This window comes from Nesoenas mayeri (assembly GCF_963082525.1).
Source record: "Nesoenas mayeri genome assembly, chromosome: 10".
Classification (NCBI taxonomy): domain Eukaryota; kingdom Metazoa; phylum Chordata; class Aves; order Columbiformes; family Columbidae; genus Nesoenas; species Nesoenas mayeri.
In genome coordinates this window covers 20,778,687-20,794,435 of record NC_137560.1, presented here as the reverse complement: position 1 = coordinate 20,794,435, position 15,749 = coordinate 20,778,687, and the positions used below count along the sequence as shown (strand labels likewise).

At 41.1% G+C, this 15,749-nt stretch overlaps 1 protein-coding gene across 1 annotated transcript in view; it reads right to left on the bottom strand.

Annotated features, from left to right (window-relative positions):
- Nucleotides 1–645: 645 nt before the first annotated feature.
- Nucleotides 646–15,749, bottom strand: part of UROC1 (urocanate hydratase 1) — a gene marked incomplete at both ends in the record, with an annotated part of 36,859 nt that continues 21,755 nt past the window's right edge. The window contains 8 exons of the mRNA XM_080350501.1: nucleotides 646–786; nucleotides 1,263–1,362; nucleotides 6,573–6,654; nucleotides 9,503–9,602; nucleotides 10,315–10,413; nucleotides 11,331–11,401; nucleotides 14,047–14,168; nucleotides 15,562–15,634. Coding sequence (XP_080206627.1) covers nucleotides 646–786; nucleotides 1,263–1,362; nucleotides 6,573–6,654; nucleotides 9,503–9,602; nucleotides 10,315–10,413; nucleotides 11,331–11,401; nucleotides 14,047–14,168; nucleotides 15,562–15,634 — 788 coding nt within the window. The remainder of the gene's footprint in view (nucleotides 787–1,262; nucleotides 1,363–6,572; nucleotides 6,655–9,502; nucleotides 9,603–10,314; nucleotides 10,414–11,330; nucleotides 11,402–14,046; nucleotides 14,169–15,561; nucleotides 15,635–15,749) is intronic.

Below are 15,749 nucleotides of genomic sequence, written 5' to 3'. Positions count from 1 at the left end.
ACTGCAGATTGCGCTTCACAGAAGGTTCACAGCTACAAGCAGATGCCAGGCTCTCACTGCTCATCTGGAGACATATACAGTACGTGAACAGAGTAAAGAACTGATTTGTGACTCAAAATAAATGGTTTCCTTTACTCAGCACCAGAAACAGAGTTGCAGAGTGTGCTCACCTGGCAGGTACCACAGCTGCAGAGTTTCTTGAGACCCCCAGTTCTGAGGGCTCTTCACACATCATCTGCAGCAGCCAGCACAGGTTTCCCTGTGTCACCCCTTTTCCTTCCAAGGGGTAACAGATACGGTGCCAAGGAGACCAAGTGACAGACCAGACCAAGGTTGGTTTGTTTGTGATTTCCAGCCCCCCCATTTACTTTTCAGGGACAAAATTCCAGTTCCTTTCCTTACAATGAATAGTTTCTTACTGCAAACAGTGTTCCAAACCTGCTAGTGAAAAGACTGCATGTGACATCAGTGGATCTGTCACACACAGACACAGGTTTGCCCCATTAACAAGGTAAAGGGGTAAAAAAGAACTCACATTGAAGAGACATTTGCAAGGTTTTTATCACTTGGCCAGAGAGCAAAAGAGCATATCAAGGAAGCAACTTCGACTGTATCTGCAGGGACAATATTGCACTTGGAATACCACTAATGTTTCATGGCTTGTTCCAAGATATTCTCATCCAGCACCTTGTGAGGGAGAGTCACCTTCAACGTTGAATTCTCTTTCATTGCTTGGCAGATTGTTTCATAAGCATAATCATTACCCGACCAGCAGCGTCTGGCAACCTGTCAGACCAGAAAATCAATGGGTGTAAAAACCTCTTGCCACATCCATCTTACACAATATTTGCACAAACACTGGCACCCAAGTTCATGTCAATAAATCTTTCAACCCTCCGCCAGTTTTATGAGTAGTATTTGGGTAGACTTGGTACATTTTCATGTAGAAATATAACATCAGACATAACACTGTGGAGCCAGGTACCTTATAAACTTTACAAAATTCTCTCACTAAAAATAATTGTGCACTCCATCTCAGCGCTGTAAAATTAGCACTCGCTTTAGATAACCATATCATTTAAGCAATCAGTGCTTTTGTAGCAGGATAAATATTTAAAAAGGAAAACATCACTCAATGCATTTTAAAACCATGAAATCAAGGAGCCAGGTTCTCTACCAGCATGTAAGGATGAAGCGCTATGGACAGCCAGGGAACTGTTAGGAAAATATTAAAATGAACATATATAATGAGTCTTACTTACCCCATTGGAAACATCCCAGCTGAGCATCATCTTAGCCCGTTCTTCAGCTTCCTTGGACCCATCCAAAACCAGGCCAAATCCCCCATTGATCACTTCACCCCTAAAATATATAAATATAAGAGAATTAAATCAAAATAATTGAGAGCAATCCCCCCAAATTCATGGGAGTTAATCAGTTGAGTTGCACTGCAGTAAGAAGGAAGAGAACATAGAAATGGTGCTGAATAAGAGATGTTATCAGTAAACTTTATGCTTACCGTTATATAAAAGGGAATTTAGCAGTGCAAAGACCTGCTTTCCTGACTTGCAGCAAACCCATTCCACCGTTCCTGCCATGCCCAGCTGGCAGGCGATAGCTGCTCCAGGCGGGAACGCCAAAAACTAAGTGTGTGCAGCATCTCCTGAAGGTTGCAGTCTGCACTGACTCCAGGAACACGTAAAGAGTCACTGCTCCTGACCGGCTGGAGACTTACCTGTCTCAGGGCGGTTTTAAAGGTTATGCTGTTTGTGTTTGCTACTTTAGAGCCTGCCATATAGACAGGATCGTGAGGAGGGCCGTGTACTTATTGAAGCAGACAGATGGATCTATTTACATGGTCTTGGGACAAATGGGAGAGCATAAGTGTTTTATTAAAAAAGCGTTAACCACCACTTAATGCACATCTGCCTCGATCATATCAAAAACAGCAATTCATTTTGTATGAGATACAGAGATGTTTACAGACATCGGTGCCAACTTTTCAGGAAGCAGACTTATTGGCAGAAGAAGAACATTAAAACTAACAGATTATACTTAAGAGAAACACCAGTCTGGTTTTAAAAGGGCAGGGAAAACATGTAGAGAAAAGCATCTTGTCTGACTGCAGAATCTCCCTGCTCACGTTCCTGTTTCGTTGCATATGGAGAATAGCGGTGAATGCAGTTGGATAATTACCCGTTGCTATGAATGTATGAGAGTTCTGGCATTGCTCAGCATCAGCAATGCCCGAGGGATGGGGCATATCTGACAACAACATACATGCTATGAGAGACTCCTCATAGAGATCCCCAGAGGCAGGATTTTGTCCTTTGCATTTTATAGTTAATATCAGGAATAAGTTTACAAAATTTACATAGAGTAACATGAGATATGTCCATGAATCAGACAGGAGTTCGGTGCCTTCCAGCCCAGGAAGGAATCCTTTCTTACTGTATATTTTCCAGCAGTAACTTGAGCTTCTCAGGAAATGAAGCTACACCGGAGCCCCACAGACCTGAGATCTACTTACTGAGACTGGAGCTGACATTCTCTTGTTTTCAGTGTAACGTTATTTATGTGATGTTAATTCCCTTTCACTAGTTATATACGTTACCTGTGTGCTAACTAGAACCCTGTCACATGGCTGAGGGAGGAACTTAGAGCTCCAGGTCTCACCATGGCAGTACCATTCTGTGAATCCCCTCCACTTTACCACTATTAGATATATCATTACTACAAATACGTTTTCAGGTGAAAGGCACAGCTTTCTTGAAACTGACAGTTCTCACAGCAGAATGTCAGTGAATGAATCGTTTCTCTTTAGCAGGAAAATTTGAAAGTCATGTTTTTGGTTGAGGTGTTTGAATATTGTAAGCTCTGACTCTTCAAAATAAGATGTTTCCTTTTGATTGACACTGTCAGCACTTTTCAGCCTGGAATTTAATTCCCAGGACCTTTTTACTGTGTGAAATCTTTCATTATGTCTGCTCTTAGTCTCATTTGGGGATGGAAACAAACACCAAAACACCTGCATTTCTTGCAAATTCGACTTTTCCAATAGCTTGTGTTGTTACTGTCATCTCTAAGAGAGGCCAGACTGGATGACAACATTAAAAATGTAATTATATTAAGACCAGAGCCAGTTACCTCACTATATTCTGCTGCTTCTGTGTACAGAGACCACATTTGCAATATTCCTTACTGTCAAAGTACCAAGGTAGAGCACACTTATGAACATAATTGGGATCACAGCATGAACACACCTCAAGACCATCTATTGGCAATACCAGACAGTACGAAAACCAGACCTCGGGACTGGTGTTTTATAAAGATATCCCACATGGGAAGATGATGTTCTGTCAGTGGCAAAGATCCCCTCTGTGCCCAGCATCCCAAAGAGCACCCTTTGAAGCTTAGGCACGAGCAATGAGCGTCTGATCTCACACTCCATAAATTTAGAGCCTCTCCATCCATTTCCATGGAGTTACTCCAGTGGAAATCAGAATCACTCATCAGAATCTGTCCTACTGTCTAAAAATCACTCATAAATTAAATGCCAGTGTTTGTTAGGATGGATTTTCTAGCAAAACCTCTCACTTTTAAAGGGGAGCTCTTTGCCTTCATTAGCATTAGGTCACATTTTCAGGTAATTAAAGAAACATGTGGCATTTTGACCTAACCTACCTCCTATAATTTCCAGATGTCTCCTTCTAAGGTGATCAAAGAAAACAAGGCCTCTCTCACAATCAAGATGTCACACTGTCAACAGGGCAGTTCAATTCTTAAATTGCTTCTGCCTTTTTGTTACCACAGGTTACTCAGGCTCTGTGCTAATGTACATTCTCCTACAAACAAATAGGCAGCAAGAAGTGAATAACATTCATTTGCTGTAATTATAGTCAAGACTGTTAATCTTAAGTCTCTCAAACAGCACATGTGACGCAGATTCCAGCTAAATAAATATTAATCCTGCTTCTTCTGTTTGCTCCATATAGCAGAAAAAAAAAATAAAGCAGGTAAAAGGCATTTCTCTAATATCGTAGGGAAGATGTGTTAGATCTGTCGGCAGTTTCAGCCTCTTCAGGGAGGATTCAGCTGAAGACAGTGAAATTGCCATTTCTGAACGCCCTGAACAAAACTTTGCCAATACCAACTTGATTTCCTTCTCATCACACGCATATCTGTTTATAAAATATATATACATACATATATATATGTTTATAATATATATATATGTTTATAAAAAAATATATATATATATGTATGTATATGTATATAAGCTTCCACGTGCACTTTCACACTTCCAAATCAGCTGATGAAAAGAAGATTTTGAGGCACATGGAGATTCCTTTATGGCAAAATCAGCTGGATTTTTACCTCTCCAGAAAAAAATCCAAATGGTATTATAAACCCAAAGGCATCTGTCTCTTCCATGCAAAGAAAGTAATCTGTAATGGTTGGTGTTGGTTTTGCTTCTTTTGCTACCTTTAAATTACTCTTTACAGCAATTCTCCTCAGAAGGCAGAGGCTGCGGTGCTGTCTCTAGCCAGGGTGGTGCCAGGGGTAGTTAAGTTGAGCAGAACCACCGGTCCTAATGGGCATCTAATGATGCGACATTGCTACCACGTCCCAATCTCAGCATGGTCGCTTATTAAGGCTTGTGCAGAGCCAGGTCTAATTTTCAGGCTTTACATTCTTCACTGAAGCACGGTAATTTAATCACGGAGGGCTATGACTGCTCCCGGGAACGAGGTGAGCAGATACTGTTCCACCGTGACAAGCCACTAAGCTGCCATAGCAAGTGGAAGGTAACTAAACCCTGTTTTTCCATCGATATTTCGATTTCAGTGAATAGCCACGGGCTAATTTTCTGATGCATTACGTAAATGACAGCACCTCTGCTCTGCCTTGGGGAAGAGCTTTTTCCTGATGATATAACTCCACTTAAAGACCATAATTGAAATGGCAGCGTGGTCGGTGCCAGTTTTCCAGAAGTAACAGCAGTCTTACAATGCAGCCAGTCTCTGAATTGCTCAGAGGGCTAAAACGTGCAGGAGAGATTGGCTGTACAGAAACCAGAGAGAGAGAGAGGGAATATGATTATTCGTATGCTTTAAGCATCATCAATACACACAATATTGGTGACATAAGCAACTACTTTAGCAATTCTAATACTTATAATTATCATAAAAATATTCCAAGTGTTTTGGAAAACGTAGTGGAAAGTTATTGTCTTTGCTTGTATTTCATAAGCAGACATTTTATAAGGTTGAACTCAGCTAAGGCCATTCAGACATATGTAGTCTGCTGCTGTCTCTGGAGTCTGAGATGACCAGAGTAAGCAGATATTCTGGTATATATTTTCCATTCAGAATTAAGGAAGTTGTGAATAAAATCCTTGCCATGGGGGTTGTTATTTCTGGAATCAGTAAAGCCAGATTTTCACTCGATGTGTCTAAGCCCTCAGAAAGCTTTCTTATCCCTCTGTCCAATTTTGCTCTCACATACCTTCTATTCTGTAGTTAATTCATTGAAATCCAAGGTGTTAGAGTACAGGAGAGAAAATTCTCCATCTGACTTGAAGGGGGATATTTTCTAGATCCAGCTCATCTGCATGAGTAATAATTAAGTATCATGAATAACATGATAACATCTGCTAGAAGTTCTTTGGGTTGCTATTGTTGCTATTCCAGAGCTGGATGGAACAGGGAAGTGGGATTGTTCACAACAGTATTTAGTAGAGGGTTGTGCCTTTCTTGACCGGCAACACCACAAAATGAAAACATGACTGTAAATGGGAGAGACTTTGCTGGAAAGAACAAACCAGGACTAAAGACAGAAAAACCAGGACTGCAGTGTGGCCAGTCTCTCATTGCCCTACATCCCCACCAACCCAGAGTAACCTCTTAGTGGCATATGATGGAGACCAGTTTCCCTCCTCATACATAGTCCTTTCATTCTGCTTCTGAGTTTAGACACTTCTTTTATTTCTGCATCTTATGTGGAGGTGTTTAATCCAGCCCTTACTTGGCTGTGGTCTATTATTCTACCAGGCATAAGCAAGGGGAGAAAGATGACTCGGGGGGTTTGCTGGCACCTGGGCTGGTTTGTATCAATAACCCCTCATTGCACTTTAGCACATGGGCATTTATATTGGGGTCCTAAGGTCACAGATTTAAATACAGCTTAAGGGGAAACCGAAACATAATCCATCCACTAACACTCTGGCTGTGCATGTGTGAAGACAACTCTGGAAGCAGGATCTGTTCAAAAAGACCATGGCAGACCATCCTTGTTTGCTGAATTAAGTTCTTCAAACTGTGCTGTGGCCAATGTCCAAAACGCTTTATCTAGACATATGGGCATTAAAATACACACAACACCCCACTTTATAATACATCCTTTCATCCCTTGTCTCCAAACCCACCCTTCCCATAATCATGACACTGTACGACTCCAGTAATACACACATTTTTGCTGCAGTTACCCTCCTGTCTCTCCTCCCCACACACATGCACAGCAGTGGTAACAAAGTTCTGAGCCCAGCTTTAGAAATATAAATCCGTTCTTACCAGCCAACTCCACCACCATTGTGCAGTGCAACCCAGGTTGCTCCTCTAAATGCATCTCCTACAAAATTTTGTACCGCCATGTCTAGGAGGAGAGGAAAGGTGTTATCATGGCTCTGATGTGTTGCATTCACCTTTTTATTGTTGTTGTTGTGCTGCTCATTCCCTTCCACCGACACCTCGATTCTGGCTGTGTTGGAGGACAGGTTTACTCACAGCTTCTCTCACAAATATACAGTGAGCATCTCATTCTTGGGAAGAACAGAAAAGAGAGATTTTTCCTCCTGATCTTTGCCCCTACACTGGAGGAAGCAAATGCCAGTGTCACACCGGTTTGTGAGGACCCTGGTGCTTTCTGCCTATGTGATCCCATTCAAGTAGCTGAAGAACCCACCACTCTTAGGTTGGAGATATGTCCTGAGGTGGAGAGAAATACAATCCTCTCCTTGGGGATGTCTCGGTCATGGAAAAACAAGCTGGACACCTCCATGTGGAGGGTTTCAAAATTGGGGGGGGACACCTGGAAAACTACACACCTTGAAGTTCTCAGAAGCCTGAAGTATTTTCAGCTCAAAATGCAGAGTTAATTCAGGCCGGTGTAAAGCTAAGGAGCTACATTTTGGGAACATACTTGGGATGAAAGTGGTATCAACCATGATTCTCTTGACATAGGGGAATTTCACCCTGAATGCCAACTGCTGAAATCACACAGGTTTCTTTTGTTTGAAAAACAGTTTAGCAGACAAATGTCAAGTGACTGTGAAATGTATGATTTCCACTGAAATATTCCCTAGAATTGTGTATGTTCACTACAATTTGTGCTAAAGGATACAGCCAGAGAGGTAGAAAGAGGTACACGCAGAGGACAACAGGGTAAAATTTACTGAAAATATTTGGCCAGATTTAATAGATTATTTGCTGTGCTTTTAGCAGAAAAAACAAAGAGACAAACGGCAATATCCTTGCCAGGCACATTCCTGAATATTTCAACAGATCCACAGTTGTTACATGTCTGATGGATAAATGAGTTTACTTGAGCGCTAATCTATGTTAAATCCTGTCAAAAGCCCCATTATGGCATCTTATCTGGCATTATGTCACTTTAATAACCCAATTATCATAATTACAGTGCTGTCAAGAGGGAACGGGAGAGATCAAAATCCCCATGTTCTAAAAATGTACAGATTTCTTCCTCAGCCACTAGTGCAATAAGAATGGAGGCTGGACAGGGAGCATGGCAAGTGGTTTAACAGTGTAATAATGTGCTGCTTCTTGGCTTCGATAAAGGTCACTCACTGTGCAAATGTCTGTGCTGAGCTACACTTTGCCAAGCAGCGATGACCCATGTTTGCCAAGGATCAGGCTGAGGTACTTACTACAAAACTAAATAAGACAGGCAACCACTCTGGAATATTCCTGTGTGCTACAGAGGAGCCAGTTTTAACTGAACTGGCTCAAATGTGGTGTGAAAACAATGGGAAAGAAGGGAGACAGGAAGACCTAAGATATTTTTTTATTACCTCCAGAGGGTCACCTGGTAAAGCTGCGTTAGGCTGGTTTCAAAGCCCAGTGAAATCAGTGGCCAACAGGCTTTAGATAAGCCCTTGGAAAAGGCAAATGGTTCGTGAAAATAATAAAATGCAAAGAAAAACACATAGCATGATAAGCAATGGGGTTTTAGCAAGCCTTATTTCTATTGCCTTCTTCTGAGGGCATTGCCTGAGCTTTACTTATGTTGTTAAGCCCTTTGGTGGAGACATTACTTTGGATTGCTGTTCTCTGTGCAGCTGCACCATTTTCTCACAGCTTGTCAGAACCAAACATTATTCCAGGCATCTATCTGGCCTATTAGAACGAGCCAACAACCTCAAAAAGTGTTGAAGTGGGACTAATAGACACAGCTAAAAGCCTCATTTCATCAGGAAATTCAGTTAAGATAGCAGGGAACTTTTCTCCTTAAAATTGAGCCATAATTTGGTTCTATTATGAGTTCACATAATGGAAGTAATTCAATATGCTCAGCTACCTCTATCATAATTTCTCCTACAGCAGCTTATATCCTCCAATCTCAAACCACTTTGCGATTGTCAGTCCATGACATGCAGAAACACTACTGGGCTAAAGCTATTATCGTAATTTCCACTTTATGGTTGGAAAATTGAGGAAGGTTTAAGTTAAAAATTGCTTAGTGCTTCACTCTTATTTTTTTTCAGGCCTCTAATCTGATATTTCTTAGGTTTATTTTCCTAAAGCACCATTTCACAAACTTAAAAGCAGAGTTTGGTGAGCTCAGGTCAGGTGTGTAGAATCAAAGGTTCCTTCTGCATAGCAAACCTACAGGATTTGCCCACAGTCACACTGTAAGTGAGCAACAAGACTTGCGATCCTATCCAGGACACTTAACTTCCATCCTTATGTTTTAACTATCAAAGTATGTTCCCTTATGACCACAAAAGTTCCTTTCAGACTCTCCAGACTGTTTACTTGAGTCCTCAGGCAATGAAAAGAACACAGCTGTGAATCTTTTTGCTTTAAGCAAAATACTATTATAAACCTGATTTTGATCTTGTGGATCCCAAGGAAATACAGCTGTAATTCTGCTTGGATCACCTCTTTGAAACAGAGATGTGCAAAATTAAAATCAAACAGAAGACACAGTCCTCTGCGATAGACTGCTGTCTATTTACAATCAGGTAAATCTTATGCATCTTCGTTGAATTTTCAGCATTGTTCTGGACCTCCTCTGTTTAACTTGCTCCACATTAATGTCTGTATTGCTATTAAATCCCACAAAGCTTCTCAGGAAATCTGATTAATTGGGATTAAAGGGTTAAACAAAAACATTTTTAAAATGTTGCATTAAAAAAAATAACTGTCTTTTAAAGCAGTTTCCTTGTTTGCCCACACAGACAAGCCCCAGCTGCTCTCCTGACCTGCACAAAAGGCTGATCCATCATAAACGTTGGACGTTTCTCTGTAAGGACTGTCGGTCCCACTCACATCATGGTGATCTCGGCTGAGGACAACTGGAGCCTGAAAAAGCCAAGGATGAGGAAATGGAATCCTTCATGGACTGTCAATGCTACTAGGAATCATCATTTGCTGAATTCACTTCTGCCTTAAGTCATTTCAGACTTCAGCTTTGTCCCCTCTCCTAAACCCCCTGGAACACCTTCCCTGCCTATTATTTCTTATAAAAATTGTTGCTCACGTACTGTTCATGAAAGCCACTATCCTTTTATAACCAAGAACAGGAGCTTGTTTTTATGCCAATGGCATCCTCAAAGGAGGGCAGGGAGAAGAGAGGAAGCAGTGTGGTTATTTCACCTGAGCATCTTTGACATTTCAAAGACACTTGCAAAAATCTTAATTAAAAATAAATCTTTAATCTGCTCTCTGTTGAAAATGAAAACAAAGCAAGATTTTTTACACTTTTCCATTCTTTTGGAAGACTTCAAGACTGAAAATAGGTTAGCAGTGAAAATCAGTGATTTCATACAGCTCAAACATGTCCATTCTTGATCTGGATTTTAATTGACAGTATGAATCTAGATCAGCTTGCAGGTCTTCATTATCATTTGCCACACATGGGGTTTATAGAAGAATAATTCACTCTTGGCATGATGTGACCTGGAATTAGCTGGCTTGAACAGCAACTGCTTGAAGCTTTCTCCTTTCCCACCTGCCACCCAGTCTCAGATATTAAACACAATTACCAGATCGTATCAAGACAAAAAAGACAAACCTTAATCTTTCCTTCAGAAATTGCTTGATTAATAGCCACAGCTATAGACACACGACCCCTCTGATCAGAATATAAGATTCTAGCTTGAGAGCCAACAACCTGAAAAATAAAAATGCCAGAGCGATAAGGTTCTCTGTGCAACTGGCTTATCTTCAGAGCCCAGATAAATGGAGTCACAGGAGAAAGTGCAGATTATTTCTTCATCAACATCCGGCTTCCAGAAAAAATAAATTAAAATCCCTTTTTGAACCAAGTTATCTCCACTCACACAATCAGTGATATGTATTTCTGTATTCAGCTGCTACTGTCCAATAAATCCCACTTTTTAAATCAACCTGACTGCTAGGCTATAATCCTCCTATCAACAAATCCCTTATCAACAGCTGAGAAGCAGAGGTTTGGACCTGGCAGGCTGGAAGGGAAGAGAAATATGGAGACAAAGAATGGCAAAAAACATCTGTCCTGCACACTGATGCTCCTCTCCAGCTTTTACCCCACAGGCCAACCTGGCTGCCAGATGAGGAGAGCACATGTGAGCCCCACAGTGTTAGTGGTTCGCTTCCCAGTGAGAGCCTGCCCTAAAACAAAAACAAAGGATGCTTCACTGCCATCCTGCTTCCCACAACACAAATGATGGCGGTTCCTTGGCCTCATCACCTATATTGAAAAGGGCAGTGGGAACTGAAGAGGTTAGGCCAAAGCAATGCCAAGAATGACATTTTGAATAGTGCTCTGAAAGGTAGTTAAAAATGAGGTGGATGGTGAATCGTTGATGCGTTTCACTCCAGATAGAAGACTAGATATTTGAAGATTTCCAGATGAGAATGTGAAGGCAAAGAACTGCTTCAGCTCACCCTAAAACCCTGCTGTGGAGAGAGGTTTAAGCTCTCATCAGTGTTTTAGTCTCATACAGCCAGTGTTTTCATTCACGCCCATTCCTGTTTTCACTCCAGCATTCAAGACCTGCATTCTGGACCAGGAATGGACACGAGTGCTGAAGGAGGTTGTGCACTCACCAACCGGTGCCTGCCAGCTTCCCGAATCCAGCGGATGTTGTCATGGTACTGCTGCTTCACAGATGTGCTCACTTGCAAGAGAAAACAAAAAAGAAAAGAGGCTTTGAAAATGAATGCAATATGCTCTAAATGTAATTCATCTGACAGCACTAGGAAGTCAAATTCTGCTCTCAGATACAAGCACGCATATAGGAAATGCTACGCATTATAGAATCCTCTGTGCAGCTGATGCAGTAACCGGTACCATGTATGCAGAGGAAGACACTAAACCTTGAGCACTGTTCCTTTTTCTGTCACCTGGCTTGCTGCCTACTAAACACCCAATTCCTTTCCAAGACTTTGCTTAATTATTAGCTTTAGCAAACTCCATGACATTGGGTACTACAGTTCCATCTTGCATCAGGTAGTAACTAAGTCCTTTGAGTCAACCAGCAGAAGAAGCCAGCGATATATCTTTGAGGATAAGTTACACCAATGCTGGGATATAGATTTATAGCGCAGCAATTGCTCGGTACTAAATGGTGCATGTGAAGGTTTTTGTCCCAAGATAAAACTGAGATCTCCTCTTCTTCTCTGATCAGTCCAGTCATCAGTGCTGCATCTCTCATCTCTGCAAAAGGCCACATTAAAAGCTCAGATACCTGAAGAGTAGAAGCAGATAATAAAACTACATCGGACTTTTTCCACAGTTTGTGAGGGTTAAGTGCAAAAAGTCAAGTCCACAAAAGAAGAATGTTGAACATTAGACTCAAGGCCAGGTCAAAAACTTGGATTTGGAATGCAACAGATTTCAGCTCTGTGGAGTCTTCACTCAGCCATCATAACAGATTCTTTTATAAAATTCAAAGGTAGGTTCAGATTTTAGATGTACATATGTGTGATGATATCCAGACCCCGGAATTTGGTCCAAGCCCACGTCCCATAGGGAATAGAGAGCAAGTGGAATACTCAAGGACTTGAATCCATGAATGGATGTTTATTTTCTGGCTGAATTCTCTTTTCATTTCTCTTTGAAATCCTATTCCCATTGTCCTGCCAAATTCAACAGCAAATCCAATTATAGCCTTGCCCTTAAGCCTGTTTTCACCTGCTGCGATATTTTAAAATGTAATATTTCATTTAAGAATTCCATGCAAGAGTTCAATGCATTTTGTCTGCGGAAGAGATTTCTCTCCCTAGCTTTACATTACCACCTATATAAACACTCATATACTATAGTGCACACAGTAACTAATTCATTTCCTAGTCTTTCAATGCAAACCATCCAAAGGTCAGGCATCAATTCAATCTTGAGAGAAGATGGCTGGAGATTGCTGTACATGGCAGAAAAATTACTGCAGGTTTCTGAAGATAGATCCAGCACTAGACTATTGGATTTCACCCCCACTTCAATTAAGCCAAGGCACCAGGTTTAAAAACATGAGAGTTTCAATATCCATAGAACAGGGGAGGCACTTCTGGGCTATTGCATTAAAAACACCTCATGCTCCATTGCTATTTCTTCAAGATGACTCCTAAGGAAAGTTTAAGAGAATATACACCACTAAGGACCCACTCCATCAATAATTCAACTCTTGGGAGGAAGAAGCTGGACACCAGCCTTGCATCAGAGGAAGGCAACAGTTGTTTTGTTTCAAATGAGAGAAATATCTGAATATGGTGTTTCCTTCTCAGAAACACCACCCTGGATCCTCACAATGCTAACTGTTCCAGAACAAATAGGAGAGCATTCAAAATCTTCACACATCTATTCATATTTCAATGATGTCTTTCATGAAATATTTCAATATTACCAGATAAAAATATTATGCTCTCCTCCCCATTAAAATATGCATTGGATTTGTGACCTGTTTCTTTCTGATCCCTTCCTTGGCTCTGAGAAGCACAAAGCTCCACTCTCTCCAAATGGAAGAGCTGAGGACTTCAGTGCCAGGGGACAATGACACTTAAGTCTTTGAGTCTGCCATCCAGCTACTGTAAAAGCAGACAAAGAAAAAGAAAGTAGCAGGGCCTTCCACTGCAACCTGGGGGACATGATTCATGTTTGCTGACACAAAATTAGCTTTGTCTCAGTGGGGGATAACAGTAACAGCCGACTTTCAAGGATACGGAAGAACGAAAATATAATTCCTAGATATAAGAATAGCATACAGAGGCATGCAGATATTCCAGATTGATTCCACCAGTGAGTAGAAACAGCAGTGAATTTATTAACAAAAGACAAAGAAAGACTTCAAAACTGTAATCACAAATAAATGACACTGGATGGAGCACCACATGCAGGAAACCTGGGGTTCCTGCCACTGGTCTGCTTGGCGGCCTCTTAAAAACCTCCCCAGATTCCCAGGCTTCGTTCACCTGTCAGATAAGGGCAAAACCATTTGAATCCTTTTAAAAAAAAAAAAGCCTCTTGGAAACCTATGGATGAAAGATACTGTTGGCCTTAAAGTTTCAAGGTGATAAAGTGCAGGAAAACCTGTAACAAATGAAAATAAATGCTCTTAACCAAAATTACAACAATAGCTTTGGGATCAATAACCTCTCCACATAGTGGTTTTTATATTTTACCTACTGTTTACAGTCCTTATAGGAGTTTGGAGAACAGTGAGGTTTCCTGCTCCTGTAGATCAGGCCAAAGAGTGCTTTCTACAGTTTTGACCAAAAGCTGTCACGCATTCTGCACCTCTGGTGATGGGGACATGGGACCGTGTCTTACCTCCCCGACGTATCGAGTCTTCCAGCACAGACATGGCAATCGAGTCAGTGGCAGCAAGATCCTGTGGGTCACCTGAGGTGCAAACCCAGCGGAATGGCCCAAATCCCAGGGAAAAAATGTCCCTGGGAAGAGAACATGTTTCATTAAGAGATAGTTGGAATTCTTTCCTTATTTATCCTGGCTGCTAGCAGTGCTTTTCTTTCATTAGCTGGCGACGGAAGAATTTGAAACATTTTCAATGAACTAATCTAAACAGAAGCATCAGGGACCATTAATTGAGAAATTAAACAGTGCTGTTGCATGCGGCCATCAACTGGTGTACTGAAAGACAGTCAGGCCAGAATTTTGACAGGAATGTTGGGCAGTTCAATCAAACAAGTGCATCACCAGATGAATTGCAATTTTTCTTTTGTTTCATCAAATATATTCTCCTTGATGCCTGGTCTTTTGTCCTCAACCCAGGCTAACTCTGAGTGCATCTACACTATCACACAAGTGTAGGCTCTGAACAAGTGCTCGAGTCCAGACTTATTTGCTGTCCACATTGTTAAAAACACAATAGTAAGACATGTTTCAACTGAGTTCCAGAAGAGATCTAATCTAGTTGTACCTTACTCTATGTTCAAGTTCTTATTCACAAGCTAAACATATGTCAGAGGCAAAAGGTGTTATAAACCCAGTCCCTTGACAGATCTGAGCTCAGCTTTTTCTACCAGCAGTATGCACAGCTTGGGTAAGAGGTACAGTTGGCAATAGGAGCAAATGAGTGTCCTATTTCAGATATGCTTTTAACATCAGTGTAGACATCAGCCTTGATGATTTGGAACTGAGCTCTACTGCTCTGAAGAGACAAGCTCTTCATTTTTAGCGCCTAGAAGTGAAGTTGTATTTAGTTACAGTTCGAGGCTGTGACTTGGCTATTCTCTGAAGTGAAGCAGAGCTGCTTAAATAAAACTGATGCAACAAGAGAGAAAATGCAGCTATTCATGTAAAGGAGTGAAGAGTTTTGATTTGGCAATGTTTTAGCTGACTGTTCACACATCTGGTGTCTGCTTTCATAACACTTTTTAATCCTAAAAAGGATAAAGCTTTACATAAAATTATCAAGACATGCTATATCTTTCAGGATAAAATAGCAAAACCTGTGGTGTCAGAGTTTACTTATGTTAATCACATACAACATGTCCCTCCAGGTTTGGCTCCTCTTTTCTCCTGTACAAAGGAAAATGCAAGGAGTAACTAAGGAAGCCAACAGAAAACATGAGCATGATGCTCACAGCCAACAGGACATCTTCCTAAATCACACTGTGCATTACTCCAGAGTGGAGAAAAATAAGACCAACTCTGAGATAACACCTGTGACACCAATTTTCCTACTGCTGTGGTTGACTCCTTTCTGTTATTTATAGTAGACTGGAAAATTTGCATGAAGTAGAGTCTTTGTAGTACTGTCCCCCTAAAGAGAGAGAGTCACAACACACTTTAATGCTTTATTCCAAGCTCTCCTCAACATACCCCATGATGTGCTGAACATAGGAAGGATATCGAAATTCTGTTTTATTGGCTCCACTTTTCCCAACATCAGCACCTATAAAAAATATTTTAGTAGTCAGTAAATTAATGAAGAAAAACTATAAAATGTAAAACCAGACTGCACCTGGGTTCCCAATGAAGGCTCTGCCTCAGCCACAGAGATGGTCAGG